The sequence below is a fragment of the Schistocerca piceifrons genome, chromosome 7 (genome assembly GCF_021461385.2).
Source record: "Schistocerca piceifrons isolate TAMUIC-IGC-003096 chromosome 7, iqSchPice1.1, whole genome shotgun sequence".
Taxonomy (NCBI): domain Eukaryota; kingdom Metazoa; phylum Arthropoda; class Insecta; order Orthoptera; family Acrididae; genus Schistocerca; species Schistocerca piceifrons.
The window spans coordinates 62712282-62729526 of record NC_060144.1 but is presented as its reverse complement, the minus strand read 5'-3'; the positions used below and the strand labels follow the sequence as shown (position 1 = coordinate 62729526).

Here is a 17245-nt window from a genome sequence, read left to right as displayed (position 1 = left end):
AAATGTCACCTAATGAAATAAATGTTACCACAGGCACTTGAGTAAGTCTCATACAACCAGAGTGCAGGAGAAAACCCAGAAGTTGTCTGATAATGGCTTCTTTGCTTTACCAGCCACTCACCCCACTGGCATGTATCATATCTTGACGTTGAGGGAGCTTTGGTATGTGTTTTACACAGGTCACAAGGAGGGTACAGGTAATTCCCTACATCAATTTCTACATTACCTGATGGCAACCCTCATTGTTTTAGTTGTTTTCCCACTGAATGTCATCAGCCATAAATCAGAACTGATAATACATATCAATTATGAACTTTTTATTTTAGAGACATGGAACTCTTTGTTTTGAAAACTCTTTACTAGAAGCACAGCAGGTCATTTTCATTCTTCTACCCATACAGAAAGAAGCCTTAAGTGCTAAATACAGAAACTTATCAGTTGGTTCAATGATTTCAGTGTTAATTTGTGCTTATTGTCACTTCAATATGTTATTATATGTTACACACATATTAGTCTTTTTTAAATTGATTTTTAGACTTCTTTTCAGACAGGCTCTCTTTAGGTTCTTCCATTTGTTTCTCAAGATTATCTGCAGAAGAGTCAAAAAGTATGACAAATCAGCAAAATAAAGGTGGCTCGGAAGTGTTCCTTTAGCACGTATTCCTTCTTCATGTCCCTTGTTTAAGGATTACACTGCTGAGAATAGTTTGAATGGTATGGAATCTCCTTTGGTGCCTCCTCTACTATTCTGAATTTCCCACTATCCTGATGAAGTGTAATAAAAACTGTAGCACTGAAATACATTTTCTTTAGTATATTAATACAGGTTAAATAACTTTTAGTTTCTCAAGAATTATTAGTACATATATTATTGGAAATGAACTGGCTGCCTTCACAATCCAATATAAAGTGGTAGTCATACTCACTGCTCAATTCTATAATTTCATTCGCACATTGCAATATCCATTCCTATGGCCAACTTATTTCTTTGCTTTATTAAAATATTAAGTGTTTCCTTTATACAGTTGATACCTCTCTCTGCATACATTTGCTACATAATTCTGAAAGTTTTTTTTCATATTATTTTTCTCCAGATTTAATAATTTCTATTGGAACGGCATCATCTCTGGGTCCCTATTGGTTCTTCGTACCTGAAAAGGCTTTACAAACATCTCATTTGACGCTACTTCCAGATTGTCATTGTTCTCATTCTTGACTATCTGTGTTTATGATTCAGTTATTGAATTACACAAATAGTTAAAAAATGATATATAATAAACAGTTCATCTGGTTAACTTTTTTTAAATTTGGTAATTTAACAATCATCATTTTTACCTGTCTGTTTAGTAATACATTGGTTAAGCATTTTATTGATAAAGTAATTATTAAAAATACTTGAGAGAAACAATGTTTTTGCTTCAATATAAAAAATTCATTGTTCCACATTTATTTTTTATGGTTTATGCATATACAAGTCAATAAGTAAAAAAGATCAGAGTTCAGAAAAAGAGAAGAGTGTATATATTTGTGTAAATGGATTTTGCTGAACAATACTAAATTAGAACCTGTACAAATAATTCTAGAGCAATAGAAGACCTTTTGTACAGTGTGGTAGTAGCTGGCGACACACATTGAAACACCAATTGCATAACATGAAGATGATTGAGCAGTTGGACCAACAATTTCAAGCCACTGTCTTCACAAAAACATAGTAGCATTCAGCTTTCATGGCATTTAAAGTATCTGTACAACTTTTTATTTAAGTGTCATTTCCAGCCATTTTATTTTCTTTGAACAACAATTTATTTACATATGATGTTTACTCTTACATTAACATGACTTAATAAATAATTGCTGGATGTAATTACATTTGATTTTAGGAATGTGAGCAGCTCAATAATAGGAAACTTTACAAAAAAAGACATCTGTACAAATATCAATTGTCTATTGATAGTTTCATGAGTACTCTTGATTCTTGATCAGCTGGACTAGTGAGTTACTTCATGTTTTACTAGACCAGCAAGTGCTTCAAATCCAGACCGAATAACTTCAAGTTCATCAGGTAAAACATGATACCGCAACTCTTTTTCCATCATTAGAGTCTGAAGTTTATCTGCTTTCTCTGGAACACTTAATGTTCCATCGAGATAAATGTCCTTTAAAAATAAAACAACATATGAAAAACAAAAAACAAATATATTATAGTTTTAAAATATTACAGTGACAAATATAATTAGTTTCTTGTCAGACTGTGATGCAGGTTTTACAACAGCAGTATTGGTATTGAATAAAACACTAGCACCAGTCACACTTATCAATTTACTTTAAAATCCAAGACTGGTTCAGGTCCAAAAGGCCATTATCCAGTGGTACATATGAGGCGTCCTGAGAAACACAAAAAGACTAACACTCATTCTGTGTCCTCTCAGAACGTATCCCTGGGTAAAGGCCTAGGGAGCTGAAACCAGTCATGGTTTTTAAAGTAGAATGAAAAGTGGAACTGGTGCCAGCATTTTATTGAAAAACAAAAATAATTAGTGCAGTTCTGGCCATTAAAATTGGAACACTGGTATCGATAGCAAATAATTAAATTTTACTTGCTGTGCATATACAGAATAATTAGAATATACAGAATAGTTACAGTATAGCAGGAAGAATGTGTGATTAAATTTGTATGTGATTTGGGGGGGAAAGGGTGCAAAATGCATTTCTCACAGCAACTATGGCAGTGATGTTTTGACTGGGTGATAGATCTGGAGAACATATTAGCCAGGGTAACTGTCGAACACCCTCTGTATCAAGCTATCTCAAGAGGATGGGCAAAATGCAATCTTGCATTATCTTGTTGAAAGATAACATCAATGAGAACTTCATTTTACAAACAGCCACTATCCTTAACATATCACACATGTAACGGCTTCTGTCAGACTATGTTGACCAGAGGTGATCATGTTGTATATACAACGGCACTCCGTACCATCACACCTGGTCCAGTGTTGTCACTGGGCACCATCAAGGGAAGGTACAATAACGGTTGCCACGCCTACAGTCTGTGGTGTTTCAGACGTCATCGTGCTGTCCATGCCGATACTCCTCTTATTGCGAACGGTCTGATTTCCTTGCACAATGTATGTGATACAGTTGAAAAGTTCTGTGTGGCCAAGCAAACAATACATCTGTCCTTTCGCACATTAATCATGCTGTGCCACTGAGATTGCTTCTGTTGATTGTATATTAGCACGACAGCTGTGGGATTCTCATTAACATGACCAGCAATACTGTTCTCATTGACATGATCAGCAATACTGCACAACAATAAACTGCAGTCTTGACAAGCCATGATATTGCTGCAGACAAAATCCGACACATGCTACTAGATGTTTCTCCTTCTTAACAAGGCATAACATGACCTTCTCACAAACAACAAACTGCATTCAAATGAGGTTTCTGAAGGGGAAAGTCAAGGCATTATCATACAGAATTTAGATGAGCTTACTCATACCTCCTTTAAGTTCTTGCACCCCAAAATGTTGCACATTTGCTTATCTGAGAATGTACTCTGTGCCTATTTGATGTTGGCTGCATTTGCCGTCATGATAAAATTTTAATGGTCAACTGCACAGAAAAGCTGTTCAATATTTTCTAAACTAATTACAATTTAGATCAGAGAAAGATTACATTAGCTTTTCTGAGCAAGTACAAGGTTTTTGTGAGTGTGTGTGTGTGTGTGTGTGTGTGTGTGTGTGTGTGTGTGTGTGTGTCACACACATCTCATTTAAAAAATTGATTATGCATGGATTAAGATGACAAAAACAATAAATACTGATAAATTTGTCATACCCGAACCCATGGGCACTCATCAACTGCCCTATAAAATGTCTCTTCTGATGGATGTATCTTCAATTTAAGGCGCCATAATAAAGGGCAATGCTTTGTCGTTTGGTCCACCAGAAGACGTTCCAGTAATGCAAGACATCTATTTTGCTCACAGGGATCAGTTACCACAGGTCCACCTGCAAATGATACCATTTATGAAATGCAATTGTCAGCTTTAATAACCAAAATACCTAAATAAATAAGACAAGAGACAGTAAAATTACAAATAATATCATCACTGACATAGTTTTAAAGGAAAAGAAAAAAAAATGTCATGTGGGACAAGTCGAGGCATATGTTCAACGAGTCTGGGGTTCCAAAACACCTAGTATCTTTACTAAAAGGTCTTTACAATAGCCATACCACAACCATAAATGTAGATGGTGAATATTTGAAATTTTTCAATGTAACAAATGGCTACAATAGCCATACCACAACCATAAATGTAGATGGTGAATATTTGAAATTTTTCAATGTAACAAATGGCATCAGACAAGGTCGGCATACTGTCACCTTAGCTCTACAATATCTACATGGAGTGTGTAATCAGGAAAGCGCTGGATGGCTGGGATGGTGGGATTTCAACTAGCAGCAGGAAAATCAACAATTTACACTTCGCACTCATAGCAGGAAGTGAGGAAGAACTTGGCAATCTGTTCTCAAGAGTGAAAGATATTAGTCTAAACATTGGCCTGGAGATAAACATGAAAAAAACCAAACTAATGGTTATGAATTGCCAAGGCATCAATCAAAACCAACTTACGGATGCTTAAGGAATCTGGAGATAGTGACTGATTACGGATATCTAGGCTCTCTGATCAATTGCACAGGAAAGTGGGATAAGGAGATAAGACGACAAATCATTCTTGGCCGAGCCACAATGGTCGAACTCAATAAGATATTGCAGAATCGGGCAATATCCAAGACAACAAATATGAGTTTGGTAGAAGCACTGGTGTTTCCTGTATTCTCATACAGATGAGAGACCTGGACTGTGAAAGGTAGTGATAAAAGCTGCATTGATGCCTTCGAGATGTGGTGTTGGCGGAGGATGCTATGTGCACTTTGGACATAAAAAAGAACAAATGTTTCAATAATAGAAGAACTTAAAATCACAAGAAGGTTATCTTCTCGTGTCAGCCAAAGATACCTCCAGCTCCTTGGGCACATCTTGAGAAGGAAAGGGGATAATTTAGAGAAGACCATTGTGCAGGGAAAAATTTAGGGTACAAGAACACACGGGAGAGCAGCAAACAGATGCTTGGATCAAGTAAAGAAGACTACTAGCCTGCCTCTTCACATCATACTAAGAAAGGCCTAATCGCTGTGTATGGAGACATCTGTCTGAAGTTTCAACTGCGTAAGAATGAACGAGAAAATGAGATCACGACACTCAGCAATGAGTAAAATGACTAATGAGAGGATAGTAAAAAAGACCCTACTAATTGGCAGTCAAAATTACATATTACGCATAGATACAGGGTGTCCAGAAAATGGCTCCCTGATTTCAAAATTAAATATCTCGAAAACAAAGATCGATAGACGAATGCAGTAAACGGTATATTTATTGTGAAAGCTGTAAGAAGTTTATACAGCAGTTTGAAATAATAGTTACAAAAGCTGCTAACAGATGGCGCTGTACGCTGTGCAGCTCATATCAGCATACATAAGTGAAATAATCGTATGAAAACAATCACTGCAAACAATCACATCACAATGTTTTCAAAGTGTTCAACATTGACACTACAGAGGTGGCGCAAACGAAGAATGAAATTCGCCATCACATTTTGTAGTGTCTCAACCGAAATGGATTCACATGCCAGAGAGATCGCCGATTCAAGCTCGTCCAGCATGGCGGGATGCTTCGGGTAGATCATGTCTTTCACTGTGCCCCACAAAAAGTCACAGGGAGTCAAATCCGGCGAATATGGAGGCCAATCCATGCCTGCACCAGTAAATTTGGGATATTCCAAAGCAATGACCCGATTCCCGAAGTATTCCTCAAGAAAGCGAAACACTTGTTCGGTCCAATGTTGTCGGGCTCCATCTTGCATAAACCATTCACTACCTGGTCGATCCTCTAACGCTTGCTGTCTGGCGACAAATTGTTCCAAAATTGCAACGTAACGTGCACCAGTGACCGTTTCTCGAATGACAAAAGGGCCAATAATGCCTCTGCTGCATACTGCAGCCCACACAGTAACTTTAGGAGAATACAGGGGTTTCGCTTCACACCAATATGGCTTTTCGGAACCCCAAAATCGCCAGTTCTGCTTATTCACGTATCCATTCAGATGGAAGTGTGCTTCATCTGTAACCCAGATGCAGCCAACATCAAATCCTTCACTATCAATCATTGTGAACATCTGATTAGCAAAGGCAACCCTTTGTTGCACAGCTCGTACGGGTATGGCCTGGTGCGTTTGAATTTTGAATGGAAACATGTGTAGGCTCTTTCTCAGTATTTTCTGCGTGCTGGAACGCTTCAAACCAGTCTCAGATGCAATTCTACGAACGGATGACATTGGACTTCACTGAATAATTCCAGAAACTGTGGCGATATTTTCAGGCGTAACTGCGGTTTGCTTGCGGCCAACATGCCCCACTAGATCATCAGTTACGCTGCCTGTTTGTTGAAATTTTGCGAAGAGCGTACGAATGGTTTTCGCATCAGGTCCTTTTGGGACATTAAATCGTACTTGAAAACTTTGCCTTGTTGCCGTAGGACTCTCTTCTAACCTGTGGTACTCTAGCACAAGAAAAACGCGTTGTTCAATGGAGTACATGGTTTTAATCTCTTCCTTCGGTACACTAACCACCTTTCACGTTTCAATAGTGGAACTGATCGCTCTGGGCTTCGGATCACTATTTATACTAGGCATTATGTATGGCGATTACAGCACCATCTGTTAGCAGATTTTGTAACTATTACTTCAAACTGCTGTATAAACTTCTTACAGCTTTCACAATAAACATACCATTTACTACATTCCTCTATCTATCTTTTTTTTTTTTTTTCAAGATATTTAATTTTGAAATCAGGGAGTCCTTTTCTGGACACCCTGTATATTTTTTCCCTTTTTCATATTTGTAGTGTGCAACTGTTCTCTCATTTTATTCCTTAATTTATCTTTAACTTCGATGTCACTTCCTGTACAGTTCGGTTTTGTTATATGTTTACTACATATTATCACCATATATAACTTGATTTCTTAAAAAATCTACATCACCCATTTTGTTATGTGTTTTATGCTGAAGATGGTGTACTGTAATGCTGGATGCATTACACTACCGTTGGCATATATATACAGGCTGAGTCAGGAGGAATAGGGCATATGTCCAGATGAAGTTTTTTGTTCAGAATCACTAATACTATCACCCCTCAAAGCATGAACCTTTCCTCCTGACTCACCGTTATAATTGTTGTAAGTGGTCTTTGATATCTTGGATACTGGCACTGGGATGGAGTTGGTGTCTGAACTAGTTCCACACTTTTTCTATTGGGGACAGATCTCGTGATATTGCTGACCACAGCAGTACCTCTGCACCACCCACACAGTTCAGAGGCACATGCTATATCTAGATGAGCACTGCCCTGTCGAAAAAGGCATGACAATGCTGTCAAATGACAGGTAACACATGTGGATGCACAATGCCCGTGATGTTCTGTTGTGCTGTCAAGACCCCTCGATCACTACCAGCTGTGACCTGAAATCATACCTGATGGTGCACCACATCGTGACACCAGAAGTATTACCACTGTGTCTCTCCAGAACACTGGAAGCATGGGACCTCTCCCCAACTTGATGTCATACTCATCGACAACAGTCATCTGAGGTAGTGCAAAACTACAATGTGATGCCATTCATCAGAAATCCATGCTTCCCAGTCACGGCATCATACCAAATGCAGCCATTTGTGTTGTGTTAATGCCAGCCTGTACATGGGACTGCAATTTCCTTGTCCGGCTAATAATAGTCTCCAAGCAGTGATGAGGAATGACAGAGACTGTTGTACAGAATCCATTACTTTTTCTCACATGGCAGGTGCAGATGCGAAAGGGTTACTATGTGCTCAGTGCAAAACACAGTGATCCACCCTGGTGATGGTCATACATGCTGCTCAACTGGAATTGTGATGATGAGTACGCCTGCCCTCATGTTTTCAATTCAGTCCAGCATCAAGTCACTGCCACATCTGAATGCCACACAAATCTCAATATTGCACCCTTTGATCAGCTGGTCAAATGGAGACCCACAAAGAGGTCCCTTTCAAACTACGTCAGGTGTCGGTAATACTGTCTCACACGAGTCCCTTACGTACCCTGACAGACCTGGTAACAACATTAGACATGAAAAGTAATTCACTCTGCCAGCTGCTGTAGCTGTCAAAGAAAATTGCAACTACAATCACTTACATACCAGCTGAAAGTGTGTCTGTGTACAGTGTTACATTGACACTCAACTATATTTTTTGGTTGCTTCACTTTTTTGTCAGACAGTGTACATCCTTTCTGTTGAGTGAGTGACATAAAGAACTGCAACTTGTTACAGTTAATCAACTGCAGTCCATTGTATGTATGTTTACAAATTGTACATACAAGTTTTTTCTCTATTATATCAACTGACCATTGGTACTAACTCTGGCTATGTGACAAACTAACTATTATAGTGCATTTAAAATCAGTTGCAAATTTTGACATTTGGCTCGCCAGAAGGGACGCAACGCCATTGCCCAGATAACAGCAATAGCAAGCTGGCTTTCCCTATCATGCTGCCAGCGGTTTGGTTGGTAAAGCAACCCTGTTGTCGCACTTCAGTTGCTTCTGCGTCCATAAGCTCTCTCTCTGTAAAGTGCTATATTTTGTCCTTGAAGTGTTTTGTAGTGCTCAGGTGTTGTGAACAAGTGTTTTTGTGTTGGCTTTGCATTGATAATAACAGTACAGCACAGCTGAATGCAAGATTCACAGAAAAAGAGGTCATCCAAGAACACGTTCACCAGCTACGAAGACAGCAAGCTGTAGAAAGGGAATTCCGATCCATGGCCAAGATCGCAAATTTTTTTGCTCTGTGTGCAGTTATTTTGAACTCAAATGCAATAATGGCGGTCCGATTTTAGATGTTACAAGAGTGGTGGACAGAACAGCTGCTGCACTTAACATTCATTGATCAACAGTGCTAAGAATTGGCAAGGAGAAGGAAAGAAAGGAAGACATGGGTGAAGAAGCAACAGCAGGTCATTCTTTATTAGAAACTCCGGGCAAGAAACGATGTTATGACAGACGGGTAATGAAGATGGACGCATTCCACCAGGATGCAATTTGGGGACATGTGTATGCTTATCGTCTGCGCAAGGAATATCCTACCTTAAATGACCTTATTTCCAGCCTCAAAGAAGCAGAGCTGTTCAGTGGAAATAGGTCATACTTCAAAACTGTTTACACGAGCTTGGTTTCTGGCATGAAAACTTTTTGTCTCGGACATTTATCGTGGAGAGAAATGACATAGTGGCATGGAGAGGCAGATATTTGCGTGCAGTGAGAAATGTTTCGTTCGAGGGCACTGTGTGGTTGGATGAGATGTGGGTTAATGTGTGTCATGTGTTGACAACGGGGTGGATGGATTGCACAGCACAAGGAACGATGAAAGTGCCGATAGGCAAGGGTGGCAGGACAACCGTCCCCCATATTGGCTCTGCAAGTTGTTTCATTCCAAACTGTTTACTGCTGTTCCATTCCAGGAAGCAAGGTGACTATCATGAGGAAATTAATGCTAAAGTTTTCATGGAGTGATTTTCTGATGTTCTGCTGCAGAATATTCCTCCAAGTACTACAACAGTAATGGACAATGCGCCATACCACTCAGTTGTGATAGATAAAGCCCAGACAATGCAGTGGAGGAAAGCAGATATTTTGCTCTGGATGCAAAGAAATGTTCCATCGGATAAAGTTGAACCTGGTATGAATCAGGCAGAGTTAATGGAACTTTTAGCACTTTTCAAGCCAAAAAGTCCAAACTATCAGGTTGACGAACTGGCTGCAGATAAAGGGCATAATGTTATCAGGCTTCCTCCATATCATGCACATTTAAATCCTACTGAGAACATATGGGTGGAGGTGAAAGGTAGTGTGCCAAAAAACAACAAGAAGTTTATGCTCAGTGAGGTCGAAACACTGACAAAAGAAGCCATTGCAAGTATTACCCCTCAGGAATGGTTTCGAGTTGTCAGCCATACGAAGAAGGTAGTTGAGCAAACGTGAATTCGTGAACGACTGCTGGAAGAACAATTGAAGAACTGGCAATTGCAGTCAGTGCCAATACCAGTTCTGAGAAAGAGGGCAGTGATGGTTCTTCCCTTGCAGTCGCTCCACTTACGCCATAACTGTGAGTATGTATAAAAGATCATTGATTTAACTGTTCTGTTCATTACTGACGCTTCTTTACTGCCAAAGAATGTTTGCCCGGTGGCCGCTAACATTCGCAATGTAGGCAGGGGCTTTATTGCTGATGGCTGACACACTGGCACATGCTGGCAATTACGCTTCAACCTATTTGCCCTGTGCGGAACTGTCAAAAGTCGCAACTAATTTTAAACTCACATAGTAAGGCAGTCATATTACAAAATTTAACTACTCTTATTTCTCATGCATAAGCTGCTTCACCCAGCATTAGCTTTAAGAACAGTTTTCACAATGTAAGTAAAGGATAAAACACAGAATCACTTAAATTGATATGTAAATAAGACAATGCCAGCAGATGATTAAAATTCAATATGTATATTTCTCATTCAAATATGATTCCTACAACACATTATAGCACATGTTTCTAAACTGACAAAAGCAAGGCAAGATACTTCAATGACAAGTTAGTCTTTGCTTTCATATTCTGTTCCTTTGTGGGCCTGTTCTCACCTGTGAACTACCAAGAGAGAAAAATAACTGTTTCATACCGAATACATCTGATGTCAAAAGAATTCATCCGTTGCAAATAAATTTTGTAAAAACAGTACTCTTTATCCCTGATATAATCCCATCTAGTTTCAAATTAGAGTTATTCCTACCTCTAGTCAGAAAGCCAACCATACAAACCAAACTAGCACAGCAAAAGAAGATAAATGATATTTAACTACTAGAGATGTAATGTTTTACAAAAATAAAAACTACTTACCAACGCTCAGAAATTGAAATGCTTGTATATTTGCTTCTTTAACTTTATTATGCCTGTGCAGCAGATCAAGAATGAGAAATGCTTGTGGGAGCACAGATTCAGAGCTGGCGAATGAGTTGGTCAGATGACACCATGATACACTCACAGTACTTGCAATATTCTGTATAAAAAGAAAATTAATAATAGTGAAACTGAATTTCAGGAGCAAAAGAAGAAACAAAATATAAACTGCAACATCATGAAGAGGGTATGCAACAAAAGCCAAATGGTATGTAGTGTACTACAAGCTTGGATATGCAAATGATTACAATTTTGACATAACAGTGCAAAGTAGGTAAGAGTGATGCCTTCTACATTTCCTATATAAGATAAGACTATGCAGTTATCATTATCACCATCATCATCATCATCATCAACAACATCAACAATAACAACACATGCATCAGTTAAAACAACAAAATTGTTTTACATATGTAACCAAAATAATTTATACATGCAAAAATTTACACTATATAAACATTCAGTGGCCCAAACTACAAACAAATGTTGGATGACTCAATCCTGTGGAGTGCCTCATCAGATGTTCCATGTAGACTCTTGATGCAGGGAAATGTTTGTTAGAGTACTTATTTACAAATTGGCTCATTGTGTGAATACCAACAGTCACACATACTGTTAGTGCAAAAGCCCCCCTTGAGCATGTTGTATTTGCACATACCTTCTCCCTTCTGGGCTCTACCGTATTTACTCGAATGTAAGCCACGCTTTTTTTCCTGTAATCCAAAAAACTGCCTGCGGCTTAGAATCGAGTGCAAAGTAAGCGGAAGTTCTGAAAAATGTTGGTAGGTGCCGCCACAACTAACTTCTGCCATCGAATATATGAGCGCTACACAGCCATACTTTGCAGGCACAAAGATAAATACTGGCACCAAAACCTCTGCGTCAGCAAATAAATTAAAAGAAAAGGTAGAAGAATGTAAACATAATGCCGCGTATTCTTTAGTGTTTGCTGCTATCTCATTTAAATCCTGTCTGCCTAATAAACTACGAAACTAGAGTGAGACAACAGCAAACACGGAAGAATATACATATCATGTCATGTTTATATTTGTATTATTCTTATGCTGAATAGTGATAGTCAGAAATGAAGCACGACAACTGACTAGATTTTTAAATCTAAGATGACTAATTTCTGTGCAGAATGTAATGTACTAAAGAGGCATCTGCAAAGATTTTCAAACGGAGAAAAATTTTCGCTAAACTCTCGTTCAGAACATCTTCTATCATACGCAGTATATTATTTGGTTCTTGTTGATCATTATCAAAGAAAGCAGCAGTGTAAGGAACAACAAATAGCAGTCTCTTGCCTCTGTTTCGCTTATGAGACAATTCCTCTCCCTTTTTTTATTGTAAGCGGCAGTAGCGCGCACAAAAGCAAGCCATGCCGCGAGCGGCTACAGGTCCTAAACACTCATTATCAGAATGCGGCAAACAATGCAAGACACAGTACAATAATGCAGTTTGAGCTTAGAGTGACGTAAACACCTATAACAAAGAGAATGGCACTTATCAGATCAAAGCAAAATAAGCAATCGATTCAAACCAGACGAAGCACGTGAAAAAGGAAGGGTACCCGTATAAACACGGACGGAGCGCCTGATACATAGCAATGGCTACTTTGTAAATCTTAACTGTTAAGCTTACGACTCGAATCAAACTACTGTAGCTGTATCTTCATCCATTGGACCTAAATTGTGTCTCATGTTACAATGGACCAACTTTGTTTCGATTTGGAGGTGCGGTCTAGGACTTTTCTCTCGTCTTGAATTTCGAGTCTCAAATTCCAGGTGCGGCTTAGATTCAGGAAAATTATTTTTCCTTGATTTTGAGTTTCATTTTTTAGGTGCAGCTTAGATTCGAGTGTGGCTTAGATACGAGTAAATATGGTGTTGGTCTGTACCCATAACTCCCTAGGATGATGAAAGACTGGAACTTTAATCATTGGATTGTCAATAAGTTCGTGGTTCTAGGCTTTCACTATTTGCCACTCATTCAACATCCCACCTGAATCCAGTGGGCAGCATTTGGAATCCTAGTTCATATGCTGGTCATATGGATTGGGGCATTTCCTAGGCAGTGAGAGTAAATCTTTGTGAAGAGGCATTGATTCATTTTTAGGGCCTTTCTGGCAAAGGATGCAGAGAGCCAACTTTCGATGAAGGTGAGCTCGACTGATGTTCGATGGTGTTAGTAATCAGCATGTAGGTGTACACCTGACTATGCCACTGATTCTCATCACTGCATTCAAACGAATGTCAACTTTCTTCACACAAGCACTGCTCAGCCACACTGGTGCACAATACCGATGCAGAGTACACCAATGCAAGGGATGCTCTGCAGGGAACTGATGTGTTTGCTGCCCACACACTTCCTGCCAATTTCATCACCAGGTTCACTTGTCCTTGTACATTCTTAGCTGTGGTACAAAGGTTTCTATGTTTAATGTGACACCCACGTTTTTTCTTGCTTATCATTGTACGTGACTATGCCAAGAGGACTCAACCATGGGCTTATTTTTGCTGATGCTGGACATCTGAATGTCGGTTGGTTGTGAGAAGCCCAAACTGTGCCTTGTGTAAGAAGGAGAAATATCTACCAGCATGTGTCAGAATTCAGCAGCAGTAGGACTGTAGTCTATCAGACATGCAAGTTGTCATCATGTGAGCTGGTCGGGATCCCAGACAACCACATGAAACTGGTGGGTAACATAGAGGAATACGCAGTGCCATGCAGGGTACTAGTGACATAACATGGCTAACAACTGAGATGACAGGCACACTGTTCATTCAGCTGTACAGGACTGTACAGCCCTGTCACATACTTTTGAGTCAAGAAATGCGCTTGCTCAGGAAAAGATAAGTATCCATATGGACAGTGCAATGACATTTGGAGCATCACAACAAGATGCCAAATGTTGCTGTGGCTTCCCTTAACATGGCAGCAGAGAGAGGAATGCTGATAGTGGTCTGGTCAACATCAACACTGGACATAGCAGTGGTACCTCGGCATCCTTTCAGACGAGTGCCAGTTCTGCGTACAACATTACGAAGGATGCATCCAGTGGTGGCTCTGGGGAAACAGGCATTGCCAAATAGCATTCACCTGCATCATACAAGTAGCATGATGGTATGAGGTACCGTTGGCTGCCCAACACAATCACCTCTTATTTCCATAGCTGGTGATTTGGTCATTGTCCATTACACTTCTGACATGGTAAGACTGACAGCTGCACCTTATCTTCAAAGCTTCTGTGATGTTATTTTTCAACAACTTAACACAAGGCGAGATTTTGCCCTTCCTGCAGCGACCTCCCTTAACACAGAGGGTTTTCAAAAGCTTTATCTAGAAACACCATAAAAGACAGAATCCTTAACTGGCAGGGAAAAAAGGACAAAGTCCCCTTCCTATTTTTCACTGTGTCTTGACAAAGTTACAGATGTAACTAAATCTGGCCAGTGTTTGCTCAATATTGCATTGTAAATGACAACAAAGAAGAATTGATTGTGATAATGTCATTGCCAAGAACTACTAAGGGCCCAGATATTTGTATGGCTGTTAAAAATTGGCTTACTAAAAAAAAAGATTGAAGCAAAATCATTTTGATGATTACTGATGGTGCTCCAAATATTGTGCCAAAAATGGGTATATTAGTCTATTCTAATACACACTGGACAATCCATTCTTGAATTCCGCTGAATTGTACATTAGTAAGCCTTGAGTGTAAATGGTAGTTTCATTTCCCTTTCAAATATATTGGCCATAGCCACAAAAATAGTGAACCTTATATTGATGCAAGCTTCTAATAAAAGTAAGTTTGAAGCCTTTTTAGAACTTGTGGTACAATGGCTTACTGATGTATAACAATGTTTGCTGGCAACATGGTTCAAAGATTTGTACATTGCCTGGAAGAAATCAGGCTGTTTTTTAAAAAAATGTAGAAAAATTGTGCAATATTCAGTTAATGAAGGTTACATCACTTACGAAATTGATATTTTTTTCCTACATGTGCTAGTATTGCAATAAGTTGAACATAAAGATTCAAGGCATAAACAAAGCAGTTGTTGTTATGATAGACCTTATTTGCACTTTTGAGGCTAATCTGCATGTATTTAAAAACAATATTCTTTCCATAAACTGCAAGTACATCCAAATTTGAGAAAAATTACCAGCAATTTCACTTTACACGAAAAGCCAGAGGACGAAAGAGTCACTGAGGAATTTTCTTCAGTAATACATTCTTCAATCATAGAATTTTCATCGAGATTTTCTCAGTTCAGAGTAGTCAGAAACAAATATTTATTATTTATCCAGGTGTAACTCCATTCAATAACTGAACTCGTATAAATTTGATAGGTTGGAAATTGAAGAAACTGAAATGTAGCTGATAGATTTCGAGTCTAGCTCAATGTCCACTCAAAAATTTATTGAAATAAGAAAAGAATTGAAAATATATAAAGTAGCAAGATTTGCCAGAAAATATGAGCAAAAATGCTGACATGAAAATTGTGGAAACATGGAATTCAATTCCAGAAACATACAGATGTCTAAAGAAGATGGCATTTGTTATCTTGATAATATTTTCATCCACATTATGCCTGCGAGTCATTTTCTGAAATGAATAACATTAAAGACTTTGTCGGATGACTCAAGCTCAGCTTCCGTTCAACTAGTCACACAGTAAGCCCCTAATATAGATTATTTGGCATCAACTTTGTAACAGTACAAATCACATTAATTTTCCTTCCAGTTAGATAAACTAAAAATGTTTATTTTATAATTTCTGTATAAACGGTCTACTTCCCATTGTAAATAATGATAATTAATATGGGGATATTTAGTATATTTTCATTAATCAGTAAAGACCAAATATTTATGCACTATCATATGTCTAAACATGCACAAAATAAGCAAGAGAAAAAAATAATATTAAAGATTTATTTTGAAAAAATGGCATGCAGATGTACAAAGGTTCATCATCGAAGGAGTATGATATTTAAATACTGCAACTGTAAAACAGCCACGTCAGTTACTCCAGTTCATTTTACAAAGAAGATGGAAGATAAGGATTTCAGTTTCCAGTGAAGCAATTAAGGTAAGAGATTCAGCTGCTAGGGACTGGAGAAAGAAATTATTTCAATTTAGCAATATTATGAAAAAGAAAGTTGCTACTCGCCATATAGCAGAGATGCTGAGTCACAGATAGGCACAACAAAAAGAGTCTCACAATTAAAGCTTTCGGCCATTAAGGCCTTCAGCAGCAATAGAGGACACATATACACACATGCAAATGCAACTCACACACGACTGCAGTCTCAGGCACTGAAACCACACTGTGAGCAGCAGCACCAATGCATGATTGGAGTGGCACTATATGGCGAGTACCAACTTTCCTTTTCATAATATTGTTACATTCCATCCTGGATTTTCCATCGTTTTGATTAAGAGTACAGAAATAGTGAACAGAATTTTATTGGGGTTGCAAGCTCACAAAACGTGATTGTCATAGTCTCTTCAGTAGCACTCACTTTGGCATCCTGAAGGTGAAAATCTTACTGAGTACTGGATAGTGTTTGCCCAGTAATGTACATTACACCATTACTTTGATTTCACTTTCCCACACATCTACTAGCCACAAAGTTCTATTGGTTGGCCAATGTCCTGTTTTTCAACTTTACATGATTAACAGCACATAAATCAGGTCAGTACTCACAAATAACCAATAGTCCAGTATAACTCCAAGGTATCTGGCCATTGGAGTCCATTGAACCTATTCCCCAAATAGCCAGATGAGTTGTAGTACTGGCTTTTGGAATTTTGTGAGTTCCATTAAATATGGATTTCCAATGGGCTGCGCTGCCTTCAAGACTTGTACAGGTTCCTTGCAGCTGTTGGTTGCATGTAACAGTCTGCTGCTTCTTGTATAATGGGTGGTGTCATCAGTGTATATGGCTTTATTCGCGCTTGGCGTAGCTGGCAGCTCCACTGTGTAAACAGAGCACAGTACAGAGTCCAGCACTGACCCCTGTGGCACCAGCGATTGTACACCTCTCATTGTACAAGTTGTGTCCTCTGCTCTGAAGATGAAAGTCAGATCCTGTTATTGGATGGTAAAATGATGTGGCAGCATCACATCAATGAAAGAA

At 38.7% G+C, this 17245-nt stretch overlaps 1 protein-coding gene across 1 annotated transcript in view; it reads right to left on the bottom strand.

Annotated features, from left to right (window-relative positions):
• Positions 1-1429: 1429 nt before the first annotated feature.
• The window catches only part of LOC124804788 (nuclear exosome regulator NRDE2), a 158095-nt gene continuing 142279 nt past the window's right edge, over positions 1430-17245 (bottom strand). Inside the window, exons 14-16 of the mRNA XM_047265116.1 lie at positions 11043-11202; positions 3841-4013; positions 1430-2156 (exon numbers count right to left, since the gene is read on the bottom strand). Of these exons, the coding sequence (XP_047121072.1) occupies positions 1989-2156; positions 3841-4013; positions 11043-11202 (501 nt within the window). The 3' untranslated portion in view covers positions 1430-1988. The remainder of the gene's footprint in view (positions 2157-3840; positions 4014-11042; positions 11203-17245) is intronic.